This window comes from Sorex araneus, chromosome 9 (genome assembly GCF_027595985.1).
Source record: "Sorex araneus isolate mSorAra2 chromosome 9, mSorAra2.pri, whole genome shotgun sequence".
Taxonomy (NCBI): domain Eukaryota; kingdom Metazoa; phylum Chordata; class Mammalia; order Eulipotyphla; family Soricidae; genus Sorex; species Sorex araneus.
In genome coordinates this window covers 25,830,769-25,850,118 of record NC_073310.1, presented here as the reverse complement: position 1 = coordinate 25,850,118, position 19,350 = coordinate 25,830,769, and the positions used below count along the sequence as shown (strand labels likewise).

The 19,350-nt window shown below is 37.2% G+C and overlaps 1 protein-coding gene across 1 annotated transcript in view; it reads left to right on the top strand.

Moving 5' to 3' along the window:
* The window catches only part of RYR2 (ryanodine receptor 2), a 762,156-nt gene that overhangs the window by 414,591 nt on the left and 328,215 nt on the right, over positions 1–19,350 (top strand). The window contains exon 17 of the mRNA XM_055147039.1: positions 19,193–19,311. Within this exon, the coding sequence (XP_055003014.1) occupies positions 19,193–19,311 (119 nt within the window). The remainder of the gene's footprint in view (positions 1–19,192; positions 19,312–19,350) is intronic.

Sequence of the window (19,350 nt, the reverse complement as noted above, 5' to 3'; positions counted from 1 at the left end):
AAGTCTGACCAAACGTCAAGATTTCACTGTTTGGAAATGTCTGTGATCCTGCAGTAAACTCTATTCTATATCCCTAGGGTTGCCTCTATAAATTCACACTTGTTAGTGCCCAGGTTGTAGTCTTTCTATTCACACACATCCATATTGACCTCGCAGATTCTGTGTTGACATTTTCCACTAAACTCAGGTGCTCAGGTTCATTACTTCCATTTCCAGTAGAGATGTAAGAAGACTTTTTCTCTCAAGGCTGAATCACATGCATGTATCCCTCTGGTATCAAGAAATCAGGTTCCACTGTGTTTGTTTTTTTTTTGTTTGTTTGTTTTTTGGGTCCCACCCAGCGATGCACAGGGGTTACTCCTGGCTCTGCACTCAGGAATTACTCCTGGCGGTGCTCAGGGGGACCATATGGGATGCTGGAAATCGAACCCGGGTCGGCCGCGTGCAAGGCAAACGCCCTACCCGCTGTGCTATCGCTCCAGCCCCTCAGGTTCCACTGTGACCCATTACATACAGTGGTGTTCTAGGTTTATTTTCATTTTCACTTTTGTGAATCAGTATAATTGTAGATGAGAAAACAGCCTTCTGGGGTAAGAGCACTGTGTTTTTCAATTTAATTGGTTTTCCTGTAATGATCAATACAGCACAGGTATCATGGCTTAATTAGTCCCAACATTGACTTTCTCTGCACTACCAGTGCAGTATAGATCCTTTGATGAGCTTCGCCTCCTTGTTATGGACATCATCCCTAGACTACAATATTTCGAATTCATATTAAATAGAGCACTTCTACTCTGTGTCTCGATTTCAGTTTTTCTTTATGAACCCTAAGCAAACACATTTTGTTAAATTGGATCAACCTGGATATGGACCATGAATCTAAAGTAGTGCAGTCAATTTGGTCCCAGATGAACCTGACATAATTTTGCAAGTCAAGTGAAATTGTATATATGCTCATCAAAAAACCAAATTACACCATTACAGAAAACATGGTGAGGAGCATTCTCTACCACTGTAGCACTTATACAGTCCCAATGCCATGGTGCTTTATTTATATGCTATGATATTTTATGAGGATAAAAATAGTTATCACCATTTTAGGACAAATATGGAATATATATATATAAAAATATATGAAGATATATTCAATAATACCTTTTGCTTTCAAAACCCAGAAATAGAGCAAAGCTCTAAAACTTTTACCTAATTCACCAAACTAAAATTTTCTACAGTGAAATTAAAACATAGATACGGATATCCTAGGAGAGTTGTCTTATTTGTCTTAGCAAAAAGGGTAGGGGAGTCAGAGCGATAGTACAGTAGGTGGCCTTACATGTTGCGTACCCAGGTTTGGTCCTGGTATCCCATATGGTCCCCTCAGCACTGCTGGGAGTAATTCCTGAGTGAAGAATTTTTGAAGGATGATTGAGACTCTTAGTCTCATAAGATAGTCTCATAAAATAAGACAGAGTTTTACTGAAGTCTGAGTATAACATATGCAAAAAGTAAAGGTGGAAAAATCCCATAAGCTCTAATGCACTTTTCTGGGTTTGTTCACTACTGATTCTAAGTATCTACAGTAGTGCCTGATAATTACTTAGTATCCATCAATCACTCTCTGTAGGAGTGGTAAAGGCTGTAAAAAATTACAAAAGAAAGTTGCATTATCAAGGAGAGAAAATGAATACATCATGCTAATGGAAATTAACTTTTTCATTGGTCTTGGAAGGCACTGAATATTTTATTTTATTTTATTTTTACTTAAGCAGTAAAGTTAGCATGGACCCTTGAATATTGGAGATTTTAATCAGGGAGTAGACAGAGAAAAAAGTAAGTATTTTAGAGTAATAGCAGTCCACATTCTGAAATAAGGCTGGAGAAAAGAATGGTTTTAACAGGATTCTATACAAGTAAAAGAGTGAATGAATATAGCAGATAAAGTAGGCACAGAATTAAATTCAATTACTAGACTGGAGAAATGAAAAGTTGAAGAAGACTCAATATCATCTGTGGCTTGTACCTTAAGGACACAAATGCACAGTGAATCAGGTAGAAATGTCACATGTCTATGTAATGAAAAAAAGAACATTAAAAGAGGTTTTGCAGGTTCTTGGAGACATTTTGGATAGAATATTGAGAAGACAATTATGAAGTATTATTTAAAATCAACTGGACATGGTCAATCTAAGTTTTCATTGCTTTTTTTGTTACGATATGGCATACACATTAAGTATATTGCAAACAAGTTTCTTATGTGCAATCCTGGTTTACTGGCATATATCAATCAGCTTTGATATAAGGTTCGAGTATTATAAATTTGTCTTCTTGGGGTATCAGAAATTGTAGGTTTGGCTCACATTTATTTAAAATTTATGAATGAACACAAATTCATATAATTTAGGCCAAATCTAAGAGTAGTCTTACAAAGGATTTTTGCATAGAATAAAAATTCACTATTAACTATATAGAATATCAGCAGAAAATGTTGACCATTATGCAGAAATGTTGGAGATGACTACGTTGTATAAACTACTTAAATACTGACATTTAACGGCAGAAATAAAATGGAAATAGGTGGCCCTTTCTATTTGTACTATAGAGGTATGCTAATACAGCAAAAATCAACACTAAAATTCTGCTGTATTAACATATTTTTAAAAATAGTTTTTACAAGTAAGTATATATTATACAATTTCAAACATAATGCACGCCCAATTTTGTATCTACTCAGAATTGTATAGGATTCATTGTGCATGCAGATATTTTCAAAAATTTGCAAAATACTTTATATAAATTTATTTAAGCTTATAAATAAACTTAAATTGCATGGTGCTACTGGGGTGTAGTTTCCGATCATTTGTACCACGTCCTTTTTTTTATTCATTAAACTTATGCTGTGTGATGTATGTGTAAGTTCAATTGCAAATATAGGCAAAATGTGTTTTATAAAATTAAGTAGCACTGCAATGTAGCACTGTCATCCCATTGTTCATTGATTTGCTCAAGTGGGCACCAGTAACGTCTCATTGTGAAACTTGTTCCTGTTATTCGCATATCAAATACTCGACAGGTAGCTTGCCAGGCTCTGTCGTGCGGGCGGGGTACTCTCAGTAGCTTGCCAGGCTCTGCGAGGGGAAGGAATCAAAGCTGGGTCGGCGGCAAGCAAGGCAAACGCCCTACCTGCTGTGCTATCACTCCAGCCCATAGAATTAAGTAATAAGAAGAAAACAAACAAAAGCATCAGTATTATTTTTGTTTAAAAGACTAAAATTTCTTCCTTTTTAATTTACAATGAGTGTTCTTATTTGTTGTTACATTTGAAATACTAATAGAAACTTGGTTTTAACATGCTTATATGAGCGTTTCTTTATTCATCAATCGGTTGTTTTATTTTCTGTTCTTTGATTTAAAATACTTTGTTGAACTAGAATGCATTATTGTTAGATTATATGTTGCATATGTGGATTATACTAAGTCAGTGTTTGCATATAAAGTTCATCATTAAAAATTCAATTTTATTGTTCACAATACTATACAAGGTCCTCTTTACTCAGTTTATCTACTTCATTCTCCTCAAGTAGCCAATTCTTTGGTTTTGCATTCTTTTTTCATCTTTTTGATTTGGGAGCCACACCCAGTGATGCTCAAGGGTTACTCCTGGCTCTGCAGTCGGGAATTACTCCTGGTAGTGCTCAAGGGACCATGTGGGATGTCAGGGATTGAACCCAGGTTAGTCACATGCAAGGCAAATTCCCTACCCACTGTACTCACTCTGACCCTGGTCTTGTATTTTTTTTTTAATTTTTTATTGAGTCACCATGTGGAAAGTTACAAAGTTTTCAGGTTTAAGTCTCAGTTATACAATGCTCGAACTCCCATCCCTTCACCAGTGCACATATTCCACCACCAAGAATCACAGTATAGCTCCATCCCTCACCCCCACACCCCTAGCCCCCCCACGTCCCTAGCCCCCCCACACCGTTAGCCCCCCCGCCTATGTAACTAATAAATTTCACTTTACTTTTACTTTGATTGCATTCAATATTTCAACAAAACTCACTATTATTGTTTGGAGAGTCTCTCCTCTAAATGGTCTTGTATTCTTAAACTGTATTTTTGTATTTTTATTTGGTTGGGTTTTGCCTTTATATATATATATATATATATATATATATATATATATATATACTGCACACATCAGTGAAAACAAACAGAATTTATTTTTTTCCACCTGACCTGTTTCACTAAATAAAATCACTTCACTTGATTTTTATTATTTTAAAATAGCCGAGTACTAGTCCATTGTGTATATACATAATGTGTTCTTTAGCCAATTATTTGTTGATGGCAACTTAGGTTGTTTAAAATTGTTGGCTATTGTAAATACTGCTGCAGTGAACACATAAGTGCATAAATCTCTTTGGATTAATTGCTTATTGCTTTTTTTAAAAGATAAATAAGTACATACAAGTGAGATGACTGGATTTTTATTAGCACAGATTGTTGGAAAATTGCAGATAATTTTAAACTGCACCAACTAATTCATCCTTCTGGGATTTTTAAGCCAAATAGATATTCTAATTTTAATGAATTAAGTCATTAGTGAAGCAATGATCATTAACTGCCTTTAGTCTTATAATGTACTGGGATTTAGATCAACAATAGATTGTGATGACAACAGTAGATTCTATATGCTATATATGTGAACAGTTTTCTATAATTTTTTTGAAGAAATTAAACTTCTTTTGAGACTTAGAAAAATTTCTACATGTTTTACCTGTAGAAAACTCTCCAGGGTTCCTATGGGACTCATCTCAACAAAGAAGATAATTTGTATATTTGAATTATACTAACTATACTATTTTACATTTAGATATAATAAAGCTATAGTAACCAAGATGGTGTGGTATTGTGATAAAAAAAATGGCTCTCAGACCAATGAAATAGAATTGAGAATCTAGAGACAAACTCTAGGGTTTTTGGACAGCTAATGTTTGACAAAGAATCTAAGTGCATGAAGCAGATAAAACATTTTTTGCAAATCACACTAACAAAACAGTCACATACAAAAAAAATTCAGATCCCTATTTCACATCATACACAAAACTCAAATCAGAATTATTAAAGATCTTGATATGAGATCTCAGTTCATAAATTATATTGAGGAAAATTCAGGCAAAATCATTTTATAATATTGAAATCTATAGATATTTTCAATGACTCAGTGACATTGTCTAAGTAACGGGAAAAAAAGTAAATAAATGGAATTATGTTAACTACAGTAACTATGTCTCAACTACAAAAAAGAAGTAACTCCCAGTGGCTGGGAGAAAATATTTACTCAACACTCATTTGACACAGGGTTATTATCAAAGATATATAAAGTACTTAAAACTTCTACAAAAAAACTAAATGAATATAGAAGAGCTGAACAGACACTCCCTCAAGAAGACCTACTGGTAGTCAATAGGCATATGAAAATGTGCTATTCATACTTGTCATCAAGGAATGCAAATCGAAACAATGAGTTGACTGTAAGACTATCTTATTTAAAAAGGGCAGACAGAACTAATACTGTTGCATTTCTGGGGAAAAGAAAATATTATGTATTTTTTAATTGGCCTAGCAACTGTTTCAGTCTCTTTTTTAAATTCATTTTTGTTTTTTAAATTTCTATTTACTTATTTATCTATTTGTTGTTGCACTGTCCATCCCATTGTTCATCAATTTGCCCGAGTGGGCACCAGTTATATCTCCAATGTGAGACTTGTTGTTACGGTTTTTCTTGCATATCGAATACGCCATAGGTAGCTTGCCAGGTTTTGCTGTGGGGGCGGGATACTCTCAGTAGCTTGCCGGGTTCTCTACAGGTAGGGTCTTTACCTTGCATGCGGCCGGCCCAGGTTCGATTCCTTTGTCCCTCTCTGAGAGCCCGGCAAGCTAACAAGAGTATCCTGCCCACACAGCAGAGCCTGACAAGCTACCCGTGGCATATTCATATGCCGAAAACAGTAGCAACAAGTCTCACAATGGAGACGTTACTGGTGCCTGCTCAAGCAAATCAATGAACAACTGGACAGTGCTATTTATTTATTGAATCACAGTGAGATACACAGTTACAAGGTTGTTCATGGTTGGGTTTCAGTTATATATTGTTCCAACACCCTTCCCTTTACGAGTGTACAGTTTCCTTCCCTCATCTCTCTCTCTCTCTCTCTCTCTCTCTCTCTCTCTCTCTCTCTCTATCTATCTATCTATCTATCTCTCTATCAGGTGCTCTCACTCGCTCTCCCTCTCTGACCTTCTGGCATTACTGTTTGCAAACAGATACTGAAAGGTTATTATGTATATCCCTTTACCTACATTCACACTCAGTTACTCAGTTCTTATCCAGTGATTATTTCTATTATTGTCATGTTAGTCTTTTCTCTATCCTAACTGACCTTCTCCTCCCTGCCTCCCTCCCCCACACACTTGTGCAAACTTCCAACCATTGACCAGTCCTCCTGACCTCTGTTTTACCTGATCTTGAATATTAGTCTCATACTATAGTTTTTATATCCCACAAATGAGTAAAGTAATTCTATGTCTGTCCCTCTCCTTTTGACTCATTTGACTCAGCCTGGTACTCTCCATATCCATACACTTGCATGCAAATTTCATGACTCCCATTTTTTATTGACAGTTGCATAGTATTCCATTGTATAGATGTGCAGTCATCTGTTCTTGGGCAATCAGCTTGTTCAGGATTCTGGCTATTGTGAATAGAGCTGCAATGAACATAGAAGTTCAGATGGTGTTTCTGCTGTGTGTTTTTGGGTCCCCAGGGTCTATACCCAGAAGTGTATTGTTGGGTTATATGAAAACTCAATTTTAGTTTTTTTGAGGAATGTCCATATTGTTTTCCAAAAAGGCTGGGCCAGTTGACATTTCCAGCAGCAATAAATGAGTGTCCCTTTCTCCCTTCATCTATACCTGTACTGGTTGTCCTTGTTCTTTTGGATGTGTGCCAGTCTCTGTGGTGTGAGATGATATCTCATTATCATTTTGATTTGCATTTCTCTGATGTTTAGTGATGTGGAGCATTTTTAATGTTTCTTTTGGACATATGAATTTATACTTTGAGGAAGTTTCTGTTCATTTTTTTTTCCTATTTTTTGGATACTTTTGTCTTGTAAAGTCCTAATATCTTTGATACTAACCCCCTATCAGTAGGTTATTGGGTGAATAATTTTTCCCATTCTGTGGGCTGTCTTCGTTTCTTGTTCACTGTTTCTTCTGAGGTGTAGACACTTCTTAGTTTATTGTAGCCTTATTTATCTCTTCCACTTGTTTGGTCAGTAGTGTTTCATCTTTAAAGATGACTTTAACTTCAATGTACTGGAGGGTTTTTCCTATATTTTCTTCCATGTGCCTTATGGATTCAGGTCTGATACTGAATTATTTGATCTACTTTGTTTGGATTTTTGTGCATGGCATAAGTTAGAGGTCTAAGGTCAGTTTTTCACATATAGTCTCCCAGCTTTTCTAGAACCAGTTGTCAAAGAGGCTTTCCTTGCTCCACTTCATAGTTATTGCTTCTTTATCAAAGATGGAATTATCACATATTGAGTATATGTGTCAGGATATTTAAGTCTTTTCCATTGATCTGTGGATCTGTCTTTATTCCAATACCATGCTGTTTTAATTACTACATCTTTTTAGTACAGTTTGAAGTTGGGGAAGGTGATGCCTCCCATCGTCTTTTTCCCAAGGACTGCTTCAGCATTTCATGGGGATTTATTGTTCCATACGAACTTCAGGAGTGTTGGGACTATTTCTTTAAAAAAGGTCATGTATATCCTTATAGATACTGCCTTGAATCTGCATAAAGCTTTGAGGAGTATTGCCATTTTGACAATGTTAATCCTCCCATCCATAAGCAGGGTCCATTTCCTCTGGTCCTCTTTAATTGTTGAAGAAATGTTTTGTAGTTCTTTTTTCATTCTTTCTTTTTTTTTTTTTTTAATTTGTAAGGTCCTTGACCTCTTTAGTTTAGCTGATTCCAAGGTACTTGATTTTCTGAGGCACAGTTGTGAATGGGATTGTCTTTTTCTTTTCTTTTCTTTTCTTTGCTTTTGGGTCACACTCGGCAATTCTCATGGGTTACTCCTGGCTCTGTGCTTTGGAATTTCTCCTGGTTGTGCTTGGGGGACCATATGGGATGCTGGGAATCGAACCTGGGTCAGCCATGTGCAAGGCAAACGCCCTACCCGCTGTGCTGTCACTCCAGCCCCGGGGCTTGTCTTTTTAATGTCTCTTTCTTCTCTTTCATTATTTATATAAGAAATCCATGGACTTTTGGGAATTGATTTTGTAACCTACCACTTTCCTCTACAAATTTATTGTTTCTAGGAGCTGTTTTGTAATGTCTTTAGGATATGCTAATATCATGTCATTTGCAAATAGTGAAAGCTTGACTTCTTCCTTTCCTATTTAGATGCCCTTGATATTTTCTTCTTGCTTAATTCCTATGTCAAGTTCTTCCAGTACTATTTTGAATAAGAGTGATGAGAGAGGGCAGCATGTTTTGTGCCTGATCTTAGAGGGAAAAGTTTTAGTTTCACCTCATTGAGAATAACACTTGCTCTGGGTTTTTGGTAGATGACTTTGGCTACATTGATGAATATTCCTTCAACTCCCATTTTTTTGAGTTGTTTTTTTTTTTTTTACATGAATGGGTGCTGGATCATTTCAAATGCTTTCTCTGTATCAATTAATGTGATTTTATAGTTTTAATTTCTTCTTTTATTGGTATGGTGTATTAATTTGATTGACTTGAGAATGTTGAACCATTCTTGCATCCACGAGATGAATCTTATTTGGTCATGGTATATGGTCTTTATGATGAGGTTTTTGGATTCTGTTTTCTAGGGTTTTGTTGAGGATCTTTGCATCTGTACTCATCAGGGATGGCCTGTAACTATTTTTTTTTTTTTTTTTGTGGTGCCTCTGCTCTTGGTATCAGGACTTTTTGGAAGTGGTTCCGTTTCTCTAATATCCTGGAAAAGCTTGGAAAGGATTGCCAGTAGGTCCTTTTTAAGAGTATAAAAAAATTTATTAGCTAATCTGTCAGGGCCTGGGCTTTTGTTTTTGGGAAAGACTTTTGAGTACCATTACAACTTCCTCAATAGTGATAGGTCTGTTCAAGTATTCCAGATTTTCTGGGTTCAGTGTTGGGAAGTTATATAAATCCAGGAATTTTTCCATTTCATCTAGGTTCACATGTTTCATGGCATAAAGATTCTCAAAGTTATCTCTTATAATCCTTTGAATTTCTGTTGTGATATCTCCTCTTTCATTTCTGATTTGGTTTATTGGGCCTCTCTCCCTCCCTCCCTCCCTCCCTCCCTCCCTCCCTCTCTCTCTCTCTCTTTGTGAGTCTTGCTAGTAGTTTATCAATCTTGTTCATTTTTTCAAAGAACCAGCTCTTGGTTTTATTGATAATGTGGATTGTTTTTTGGGATTCTAACTAATTAATTTCTGCTCTAAATTTTATTATTTCCTTCCTACTGTCTGGTTTGGGTTCTTTTGTTGGTCATTTTCCAAGATCTTAAGCTGTGAAGTCAATTATTTATTATTCTTCCTTCCTGATATGCTTGCAAAGCTATAAACTCTCTTTTTAACACTGCTTTTACTGTGTACCACAAGTTCTGGTAGCAGGAGTTCTCACTATCATTAGTTTTCTGGAATCTTTTGATTTCTCTTCGATTTTCTCTTTAACCCACTGGTTGTTCAGTAGTGAGCTGTTTAATTCCCAGGTGTTTAATTTGATTCTTTGCTTCTGTGTGTGATTAAATTCTATTTTCAGTGCCTCCTGGTCTGAAAAAAAAAAGTTGGTACCTCTATCCTCTTAATTTTATGGAGGTATGTTTTGTGGCACAGCATGTGGTCTATCTTAGATAATATCCCATGTGCACTAGAGAAAAATGTATATTTTGCTTTTGGAGGATGAAAAATTCTGCATATCTCTACTCGCTCCCTCTCTTTCATCTTTTAAACCCTGTATTTCCTTGCAGAGTTTTAATCTCATTTATCTATCAAGGGATGACAAGGCAGTGTTGAAATGCTATTACTACTGCTGTGTTTCTAGTAATGTCCTCTTGAATTCTCTTAGTCATTGTTTTAAGTATTTTACTGGTCCATCATTGGGTGCATATACATTTAGGAGTGTAATTTCTTCTTGATGTATGTATCTTTTGATTATTAAGAAAAGACCTTCACTACCTTGTAAACTTTTTCAGCCTAAAATCTGTATCACCAGATACTAGTATGCCAACCCTGGCTTTTTTGAAAGTTGTTTACTTAAAGAATTGTTTTCCAGACTATCACTTTGGTTCTTTGTTTGCTCTGACTATTCAAATGTGTTTCTTGTATGCAGCAGAATATTGGATTCAGTATTTTAATCTATTTTGCCACCCTGTGTTTTTTAATTGGTGCATTTAGATTATTAGCATTGAGAGAGCTTATTTTCATGGCATTTTGTGTCATCTTTCTTTAGAGGACTGTTGTGTTTGTGTGGTTTATCTTGCCTACAGTAGCCTCTTGAGTTTTTCTTTCAAGATTGGTTTTGAGTCTGTGAAGTTCCTGTGCAGTTGTTTATTCATCAATTTGTGTATCATTCCTTCAAGCTGAATGTGAGTCTAGCTGGGCAAGTATTCTTGGTGAAGCCCCCATTTTGTTAATTTTTTTAAACTCTATCTAACCATTGCCCTCGGACGTGGAAGGTTTCATTAGATACATCTGCTAGAAAATCTGAGGGATGCTCTTTTGTGTATAATCTCCTTATTTGATCTTACTGCTTTCAGTATTGTATCACTATTTATGGTGTTTGTCATTCTGATTAGGATATGTCTTGGAGTTTGTGTTTATTAGGATCTGTTTTAGCTGGTAGTTTTTGGGTTTATTGGATCAGGATGCCTACGTTCTCTAGCACTGGGCATTTTTTAGCAATGGAACTTTTTTTAACTGCTACGACCTCATCGGGGTTGTCTCTCTTTCCAATGATTACTATGTTGAATTTATCACATAGTTGAATCTTGAATTTATCTCATAGTTCTCTGTTGTTCTGCCCCTTTGTTATTTTGAGGACGTTTTCCATCCTTTGCTGTTCCCTTTCTGCATCTCATCCTCAGCTCACTGATTCTGTCTTCAGCTGTTGTTACTGTACTGTTACAGGCGCCCACTGAGTTTGTCATTTCATCTACCAAATTTTTAATTAATGGCATTTCTGTTTATAGTTCTCTTATTTCTGCTTTCATTTTCTCCTATGTTTTATTTGCCTTCAGTTCCACTGTTTTTTCATATCCTCTTGTGTTTCATTAGTCATCCATTCTGTTGTTTCTTTGATCTCAGTAAACAACCTCACTATTTTGCTTCTAAGTTCTTTACCAGAGATTATATATACGGGCATACCTTGTTGAGGCTTCAGAGCTCCTGTCTTTATCCACTCCTCCCGGTAGGGCTCTGCACTGTTTCCTCATGGTGCCTAGGATACTTTGAAGATTGTTCTTTCTAATACACTCAGCCCTTCACTGCTGGGGAGGATTCTGGGGGAGCTTGGTGGCTGACGGTCTCTTCTTTCCCTGAATAGAATATAGAGGGGGAGGTTAATTGGGTTTAGTCTTTCATGGTCATCTGCACTCCCTGTATCTCAAAAAACAAAACAAAACAAAACAAAACAAAACAAAAAAAACAGGCCCACCTGTGGAATTAGCCAGGCATTAGGCTGTATAGCCATCGTTATGGTAGATTCCCAAAATACCTCTATCTTTTTGACTGCCAGAATATATCTTCCCACCTCAACCTCTTTAGAAAATAGTATGGAAACTTTTCAAATATTAAATTAACCTTCCATACAAGAAATTCCATTTCTAGGCATCTGTCTTAACGTACACCAAACACTATTTTGAAAAGCCTTTTTTTGTTCCTATGTGTGCTATGTGTGTTGCATCTGTATTCACAGAAGCTGAGATCTAAAAATCCCCTAAGTGTCCAAGAACAGATGAATAGATAAAAATACCGTGCTATATAATAATAGTGGGATACTACTCAGCTCTGTATAAAGATGAAACCATGTGATTTGCTGCCACACAGGTGAAACAAGAGGGTTATCTAAATATCTACATGTAACAGAACCTGAGAGTAGAACTACAGAGGTGAGTTACCAAAGGGGGAAGTCAGGGTTGATGAGACGGACAATTAGGACATTGATGGAGGGAAGCATACACTCTAGTGGGGGTTGTGGCATTAAACAGTTTATGCATAAAAGCTCTATAATTAAAACCTTTGTGAAGCAGGATCTCTCAATAAAACCTGATGGGGGTGAGTGGGGGGTTAGAATTAGAGGTAGAATAGCAAAAGATTGTGATTAGATCATGCCCTCACACCAAAAATTTTTAAAATGACAAAATATCAATTGGAAGAATTGAATATAAGACCTGAAAACAAAAATGCATACTGGAAAACATAGATAAAAACTCTGAAACAAACTTGATTTCAGTGATGTCTTTGGGACTCAAGTCCATCAAGGGACACAAGAAGAAAAACTGGAACTACATCAAATAAAATTGGTTTTGCACAACGAAAGTAATTGTCAGTAAAATGAAAAGACATTGTGTTGAATGGAAGACAATATATTTACATCTATGTAATCAGAAAGAGACTAATAATCAAGATATATAAAAAAACATTCAACTCAACAACAAAAATAACCTCATCAAAATTGGGATGATGGGGCTAGAGTGATAGCACAGCGGGTAGGGCGTTTGCCTTGCACGCGGCCGACCTGGGTTCGAATCCCAGCATCCCATATGGTCCCCTGAGCACAGCCAGGGGTAATTCCTGAGTGCAGAGCCAGGAGGAACCCCTGTGCATTGCCAGGTGTGACCCAAAAAGCAAAAAAAAAAAAATTGGGATGATGATATATATATATGTATATATATATATATATACATATATATATATATATATATATATACAGTTCTCTGAAGAAGACAAACAGATGTTTTACACACATATAAAAATTTCTTCTTATTCCTTAGTTTGAGGGTACTGCATAGTAAAATTTCACAGTGGCTAGGGCGTTTGCCTTGCACGTGGCTGATCCAGGTTCGATTCCTCTGCCTCCTCTTGGAGAGTCCGGCAAGCTACCGAGAGTATCCCGCCCACACAGCAGAGCCTGGCAAGCTACCTGTGGCATATTGGATATGCCAAAAACAGTAACAAGTCTCACAATGGAGATGTTACTGGTGCCCGCTCAAGAAAATTGATGAGTAATTGTAGGATGACATTACTTTGCCCTTTCCCTCCTTGCCACAAGTAGCTTGTCCCGGTTTTACCCAGAGTTTAGGCTTACCCCAGTCACACCCATCAAGGTGTTCCTGAATCTCTCCCATCCCTTTGTTTAGCTATAATCACTTCTCCATGCTCTCTTCCCCAAAAGAGTTAATCCTCGGCTTTCCCTTAATCCGACTCTGCTAATTTGCAAGGTCAGACCTTCCTAGGATACTGAATTTATATTATATAAGTTAATATTGCCTTTCTCCTCTTCTTGTGCCTTTTGAATTATTTACTTTAAAGCTATGACTGTTTTGTATAGACACAAGAAGACAATATTATGTTTTTATAACTTGGGAATTAATTGGCCTCGAATATTCCCTCCCGGGCCTCTGCTTTCTCCACTTAAGCCTCAGTTGCCCTCAGTTCCTAGCACCCCAAAGTAGGGTCCCCGACGTGGGACAGGAAGGATCCAGGGCAAGCGGTGAGTTATGTGCTACCCTGGCATCGAGATGGGCCTGGCCAAAGTGCCTAATTCTTAACTATAAGTTAAGAGCTTGATCATATACAAATGCTGTCATGATCCAATAGTAATTATGAGGCTGGGACCCTGCCAGGGATAGGAAAGACTGATCTGGCCTGAGCACTGTAGTCTGAGATTGAGATGGCCCCAGGAGAGCAATTCTATAAGCTTTAATGCATCTCTTATTGTGTCCATACAAAATAATTAATATTATGAATTCTTATATGTTTGCTGGCTGAGGAGAAGAGAAACACATTCATGGGACTCCGCCCTTGGGTGGATCCTCCTGCTGAAAGAGAATTAAGTCCTAGGAGAAGCATCCCCTAAGGGAAAGGAACCTTACCCTATTGATGGTGACCACACCTATGTGTACGCCCCAACCCCCTGATGCTGTGGAGATTTAACTAGGCTGTAAGAGTGGGGTGGGGGCCAGATCCATGAGCCAGATCCACGAGCCAGATCCACGGGGCACATCCACGGGGAGAGATCCAGGAGAGCGGGAGAGAAGCGGAGGGAGAGAATGAAATAAACGGATCGAGCAACCAGTTTGGCCTTCTTCCTTCTTCCTTCCGTCGCCTGCCCTCGACTGACAGCACACACAGCGGTTCTGGGGCACCGGACGCAGGCGGTGAGACAGAGCCGCCTAGAGAGCCCGCGAGTGCACTCGCCCCCTCGGCGAGCTTTAATTTTTTACAAGTAATGGGATGACAGTGATACGGTGATTGTCTCACTCTCTGGGAATAATCTATATAACAAAGACTGAAACAAGTGACAGTGATGTAGTGGATAAAAAGTTAACCCTACTACTTTGTAGGTAAGAATATAAACTGATCTAAACTCTCTGGAAATAATTATGGAAAAATCTCAAGATGCTTAAAGTCGTCACACTATCCAGCAGTTCTATTCCTGTGTATCTATTCAAATAAATATTGAGGCACCAATTAAAAGGTACACATGAATTTATGTGTTCCTTGAAGACAGATATATTTTATAGACAAGATATATTTTCAGAGTATCCAAATGCCCAGTGATGGATGAGTTGATAAAGATGTGGCATTTATGCACCAGCTATAATGAAACATGAATGTTTGTTATTTGCAACAATAATTGGAGATGGAGGGTTTTTTTTAAATCTTTTATGAGTGAAACACCATGAGGTACAGTTGTAGACTTACAAACTTTTGTGCCTGCGTTTCAGTTGTATAATGACCGAGTACCCATCCCTCCACCAGTGCCCATTCTCCACCACCAATCATCCCAGTATCCCTCCCCCCAACCCCCACCCCATCCAAACCCCCACCCTGCCTCTGTGGCAGGGTGTTCCCTTTTGCTCTCTCTCTCCTTTTGTGTGTTGTGGTTTGCAATAGAGGTATTGAGTGGCCATCGTTTACCGTCTATAGTCTACTTTCAGCACACATCTCCCATCTCGAGCAGATCCTCCAAACTCCCTTTACTTGGTGGTCTCTTCTCTGTTTGGGCTGCCCTTTCCCCCAGTATGTGTGTTCGGCTTCTCAGCCATGGAACAAATATCCTGGTACTTACTTCGATGATTCTTGGGTGTTAGTCTCCCATTTTGTTGCTTTATATTCCATGGATGAGTGCAATCTTTATATGTCTGTCTCTCTCTTTCTGACTCATTTCACTTAGCATGATCCTTTCCCTGTTGATCCATTTGTATGCAAATTTCATAACTTCATCTTTTCTAACCACTGCATAGTATTTCATTGTGTAGATGTACCAAAGTTTATTTAACAAGTCATCTTTTCTCGGGCATTCGAGTTTTTTCCAGATTCTTGCTGTTATAAACAGTGCTGCAATAACATACAAATGCAGATGTCATTTCGACTATACTTTTTTTTGCCTCTCTGAGATATATTCCCAGAAGTTGTAGTGCTGGGTCAAATGGAATCTCAATTTCTAATTTTTTGAGATGCGTCCATACTGTTTTCCTAAAGGGCTTAATCAGTCAGCATTCCCACGAGCAGTGTAGGAGAGTCCCTTTCTCCCCACATCCACGCCAACACCGGTTGCTTTTGTTCTTTTGGATGTGTGCCAGTCTCTGTGGTGTGAGTGATAGCTTATTGTTGTTTTGATCTGCATCTCCCTGATGACTAGTGATGAGGAGCATTTTTTCATGTGCCTTTTGGCCATTCGGATATCTTCCTTAGGAAAGTTTCTGTTCATTTCATCGCCCCATTTTCTGATGGGGTTGGATGTTTTCTTCTTGTAGAGTTCAACGAGTGCCTTATATACCATTGATATCAAACCCTTATCAGATGGATATTGGGTGAATATCCTTTCCCATTCTGTAGATTGTCTTTCTATTTTGGTTACTATATATCTTGAAATGCAGAAGCTTCTTAGTTTAATATAATCCCATTTGTTTATCTCTGTTTCCATTTGGATGCTCAGTGGTGTGTCATCTTTGAAGATACCTTTAGCTTTTTTAATCATAGTTTTTTTTGCCATAATTACCATAAAGCTGACTACTGTATTGTGCAATGAAAATTCTAGAAACCTTACAACATTTCTCTTTTTAAAATTTATTTTTTGTTATCAAAGAATGTCCAGAAACATTAATTACTAAAGAATCTGTTCATGGCATTATTTTATAAAAGTTCTTAATGGAGAGTGACTATTTTGCTTTTTGGTGTGTCATTTACTTATTAATGATGAGGTGGATGAACTTAGGCAATTACTTAGAAAAAAATCCAGACAAAAAAATCCATTCTCATTCTGAATTTGTTGAATTGAATGCAGTGGTTATAATAAAACCACGTCAATAGCTTCAATATCGTGGAGAGTTTTGTCGACCTTGTCTTCAATGTACCTAATGGATTTTGGTCTGATGTTGAGGTCTTTAATCCATTTTGATCTAACTTTTGTTCATGGTGTTAGGTTGAGGTCTAAGCCCATTATTTTGCATGTGGTTGTCCAGTTATGCCAGCACCATTTGTTTAAGAGGCTTCCCTTGCTCCACTTCACATTTCTTGCTCCCTTACCAAAGATTATATGTTCATACATTTGGGGTTGTGTGTAAGGATATTCCATCCTGTTCCATTGGTCTGCTGCTGTGCTTTTGTACCAGTACCATGCTGTTTTAACTGTTACTGCTTTGTAGTTGAGTTTGAAGTTGGGGAGGGTGATGCCTCCCATCTTCTTTTTCCCAAGAATTGCTTTAGATATTCGTGGGGGGTTGTCATTTCAAATGAGTTTCAGGACTATTTGATCTATTTCTTTGAAGAATATCATGGGTATCCTTGTAGGGATCACATTGAATCTGTATAATGCTTTGGGGAGTATTGCCATTTTGACAATGTTAATTCTCCCAGTATATGAGCAGGGGATATGTTTCCATTTCCTCATGACCTCTTTTATTTGTTGGAGTAACGTTTTGTAGTTTTCTTTGTATGGGTCTTTTACCTCCTTACTTAAGCTGATTCTGTGGTACTTGATTTTCTGTGGCATTATTGTGAATGGGATTGCTTTTTTCATGTCACTTTCCTCTGTCTCACTATTTGCGTATAGGAAAGCCATGGACTTTCCATATTGATTTTATAGCCTGCAACTTTACTGTACAAGTCTATTGTTTCTAGGAGTTTCTTGGTAGAGGATTTAGGGTTTTCTTGATATAGTATCATATCATCAGTGAAGAGTGAGAGCTTGATTTCTTCCTTTCCTATCTGGATGCCCTTAATATATTTTTCTTGCCTAACTGCTATTGCAAGTACTTCCAGTACTATATTGAACAGAAGTGGTGAGAGTGGGCAACTTTGTCTTGTCCCTGATCTTAGTGGGAAGGCCTTTAGTTTTTCCCCATTGAGGATAAAGCTTGAGATAGTTTTGTGGTAGATGGCTTTGACTATTTTGAGGAAAGTTCCTTCAAAACCCATTTTGGCGAGTGTTTTCATCATAAACGCGTGCTGGATCTTGTCAAATGCATCCTCTGCATCTATTGATATGATCACATGGTTTTTATCTTTTTGATATGGTGGATTATGTTGATTTATTTTCGAATGTTAAACCATCCTTCCATCCCCAGGATGAATCCCACTTGATTGTAGTGTATAATCTTTTTGATGAGTTGTTGGATTCTATTTGCTAATATTTTGTTGAGGATCTTCACATCCATGTTCATCAGGGATATTGGTCTATAGTTTTCTTTGTTAGTGGTGTTTTTGTTTGCTTTTGATATTAGGGAGGTATAGGAGATTGAGGGTTTTATAGTAAGTAAATTAAGTCAGAAGGAGAACAGTAAATACTAAATGATATCACTATGTGTCAGTTTTAAAGAAACAAAGTTATGGGATTGGAACCAAACAAATTATTGTATCTGGACCTCAGAACCAAGACTGACATGAGGGAAGGCGTGGGGGAGTAAAGAATGTAGGTAGAGCATTATAGAAGTGTAGGGATATCTGTTTTTCAGTGGTGGGTGTTGTGTGATAACTTTCCTTCGAAGAAGTGTAAAAAAAGTATTTACGAAACATAAAATACTAAATCAATGTTACTTGAATAAAAAAAATGGGGGCGAAAGGGAATTATAGGTATATCTTAGACTGTAAAGGGGTTTGTAGCCCATAATCCTCACATAGTTCAAGGATCAACTAAATTATTTCATCTCTGCTGGTTAATACCTCAAAATTCAGTATTTTAAATTAGTCTTCTTAAAATCAGTTTTGGTAATAATATATTTATAATGGACTTATCGATAGCACAGCAGGTAGGGCATTTGCTTTGCACACAGCCAACCCGAGTTTGATTCTTCCATCCCTCTCAGAGAGCCCAGCAAGCTACAAGAGTATCCTGCCTGCAAAATAGAGCCTGGCAAGCTACCCATGGCATATTTGATATGCCAAAAACAGTAACAACAAGTCTCACAATGGAGATGTTACTGGTGCTCACTCAAGTAAATCAATGAGCAATGGGATGACAGTGATACAGTGTTATATTTATAATATTTCATAATAATTTTAGATGTCTTGAATTTTACAAAATAAGAGACCTTTTCTACTATAAGTCTCAAAGAGAATGTAACAATCTTCATGGTGTAGGATGCATTCATGTAGGATTAGATTTTTTATATCAGGAAGGTTCCTAAATTGTTCCCATCTTACCTGCCCTGTTCCTCTCCCCACTCACCTGTACTTAGTAATGGAATGTGAGTGCTCTGGGGAAGAATTCTCTCAGGTTTATACTTTCCTTGTTTAGGAAATGGCCAGAAACTTGATCTGGAATGTACTTTACCTTCTTTCATACCTTCCACAGTGGATCACTGTACCATTTTGCCTTTTCCTCACCTATTATTGTAGATGGAATTTCAGCTTCCTCCCTTTCTTTTTTCATCTTTAGGTATTCTTGAAGTTTTACACTGTGTATTAGTAGAAAGCCCAGAAGCTCTAAATATTATTAAAGAAGGACATATTAAATCCATTATTTCACTTTTAGACAAGCATGGAAGAAATCATAAGGTAAGCCAGACATTTTTATTATCACAAATAAATTCTGGA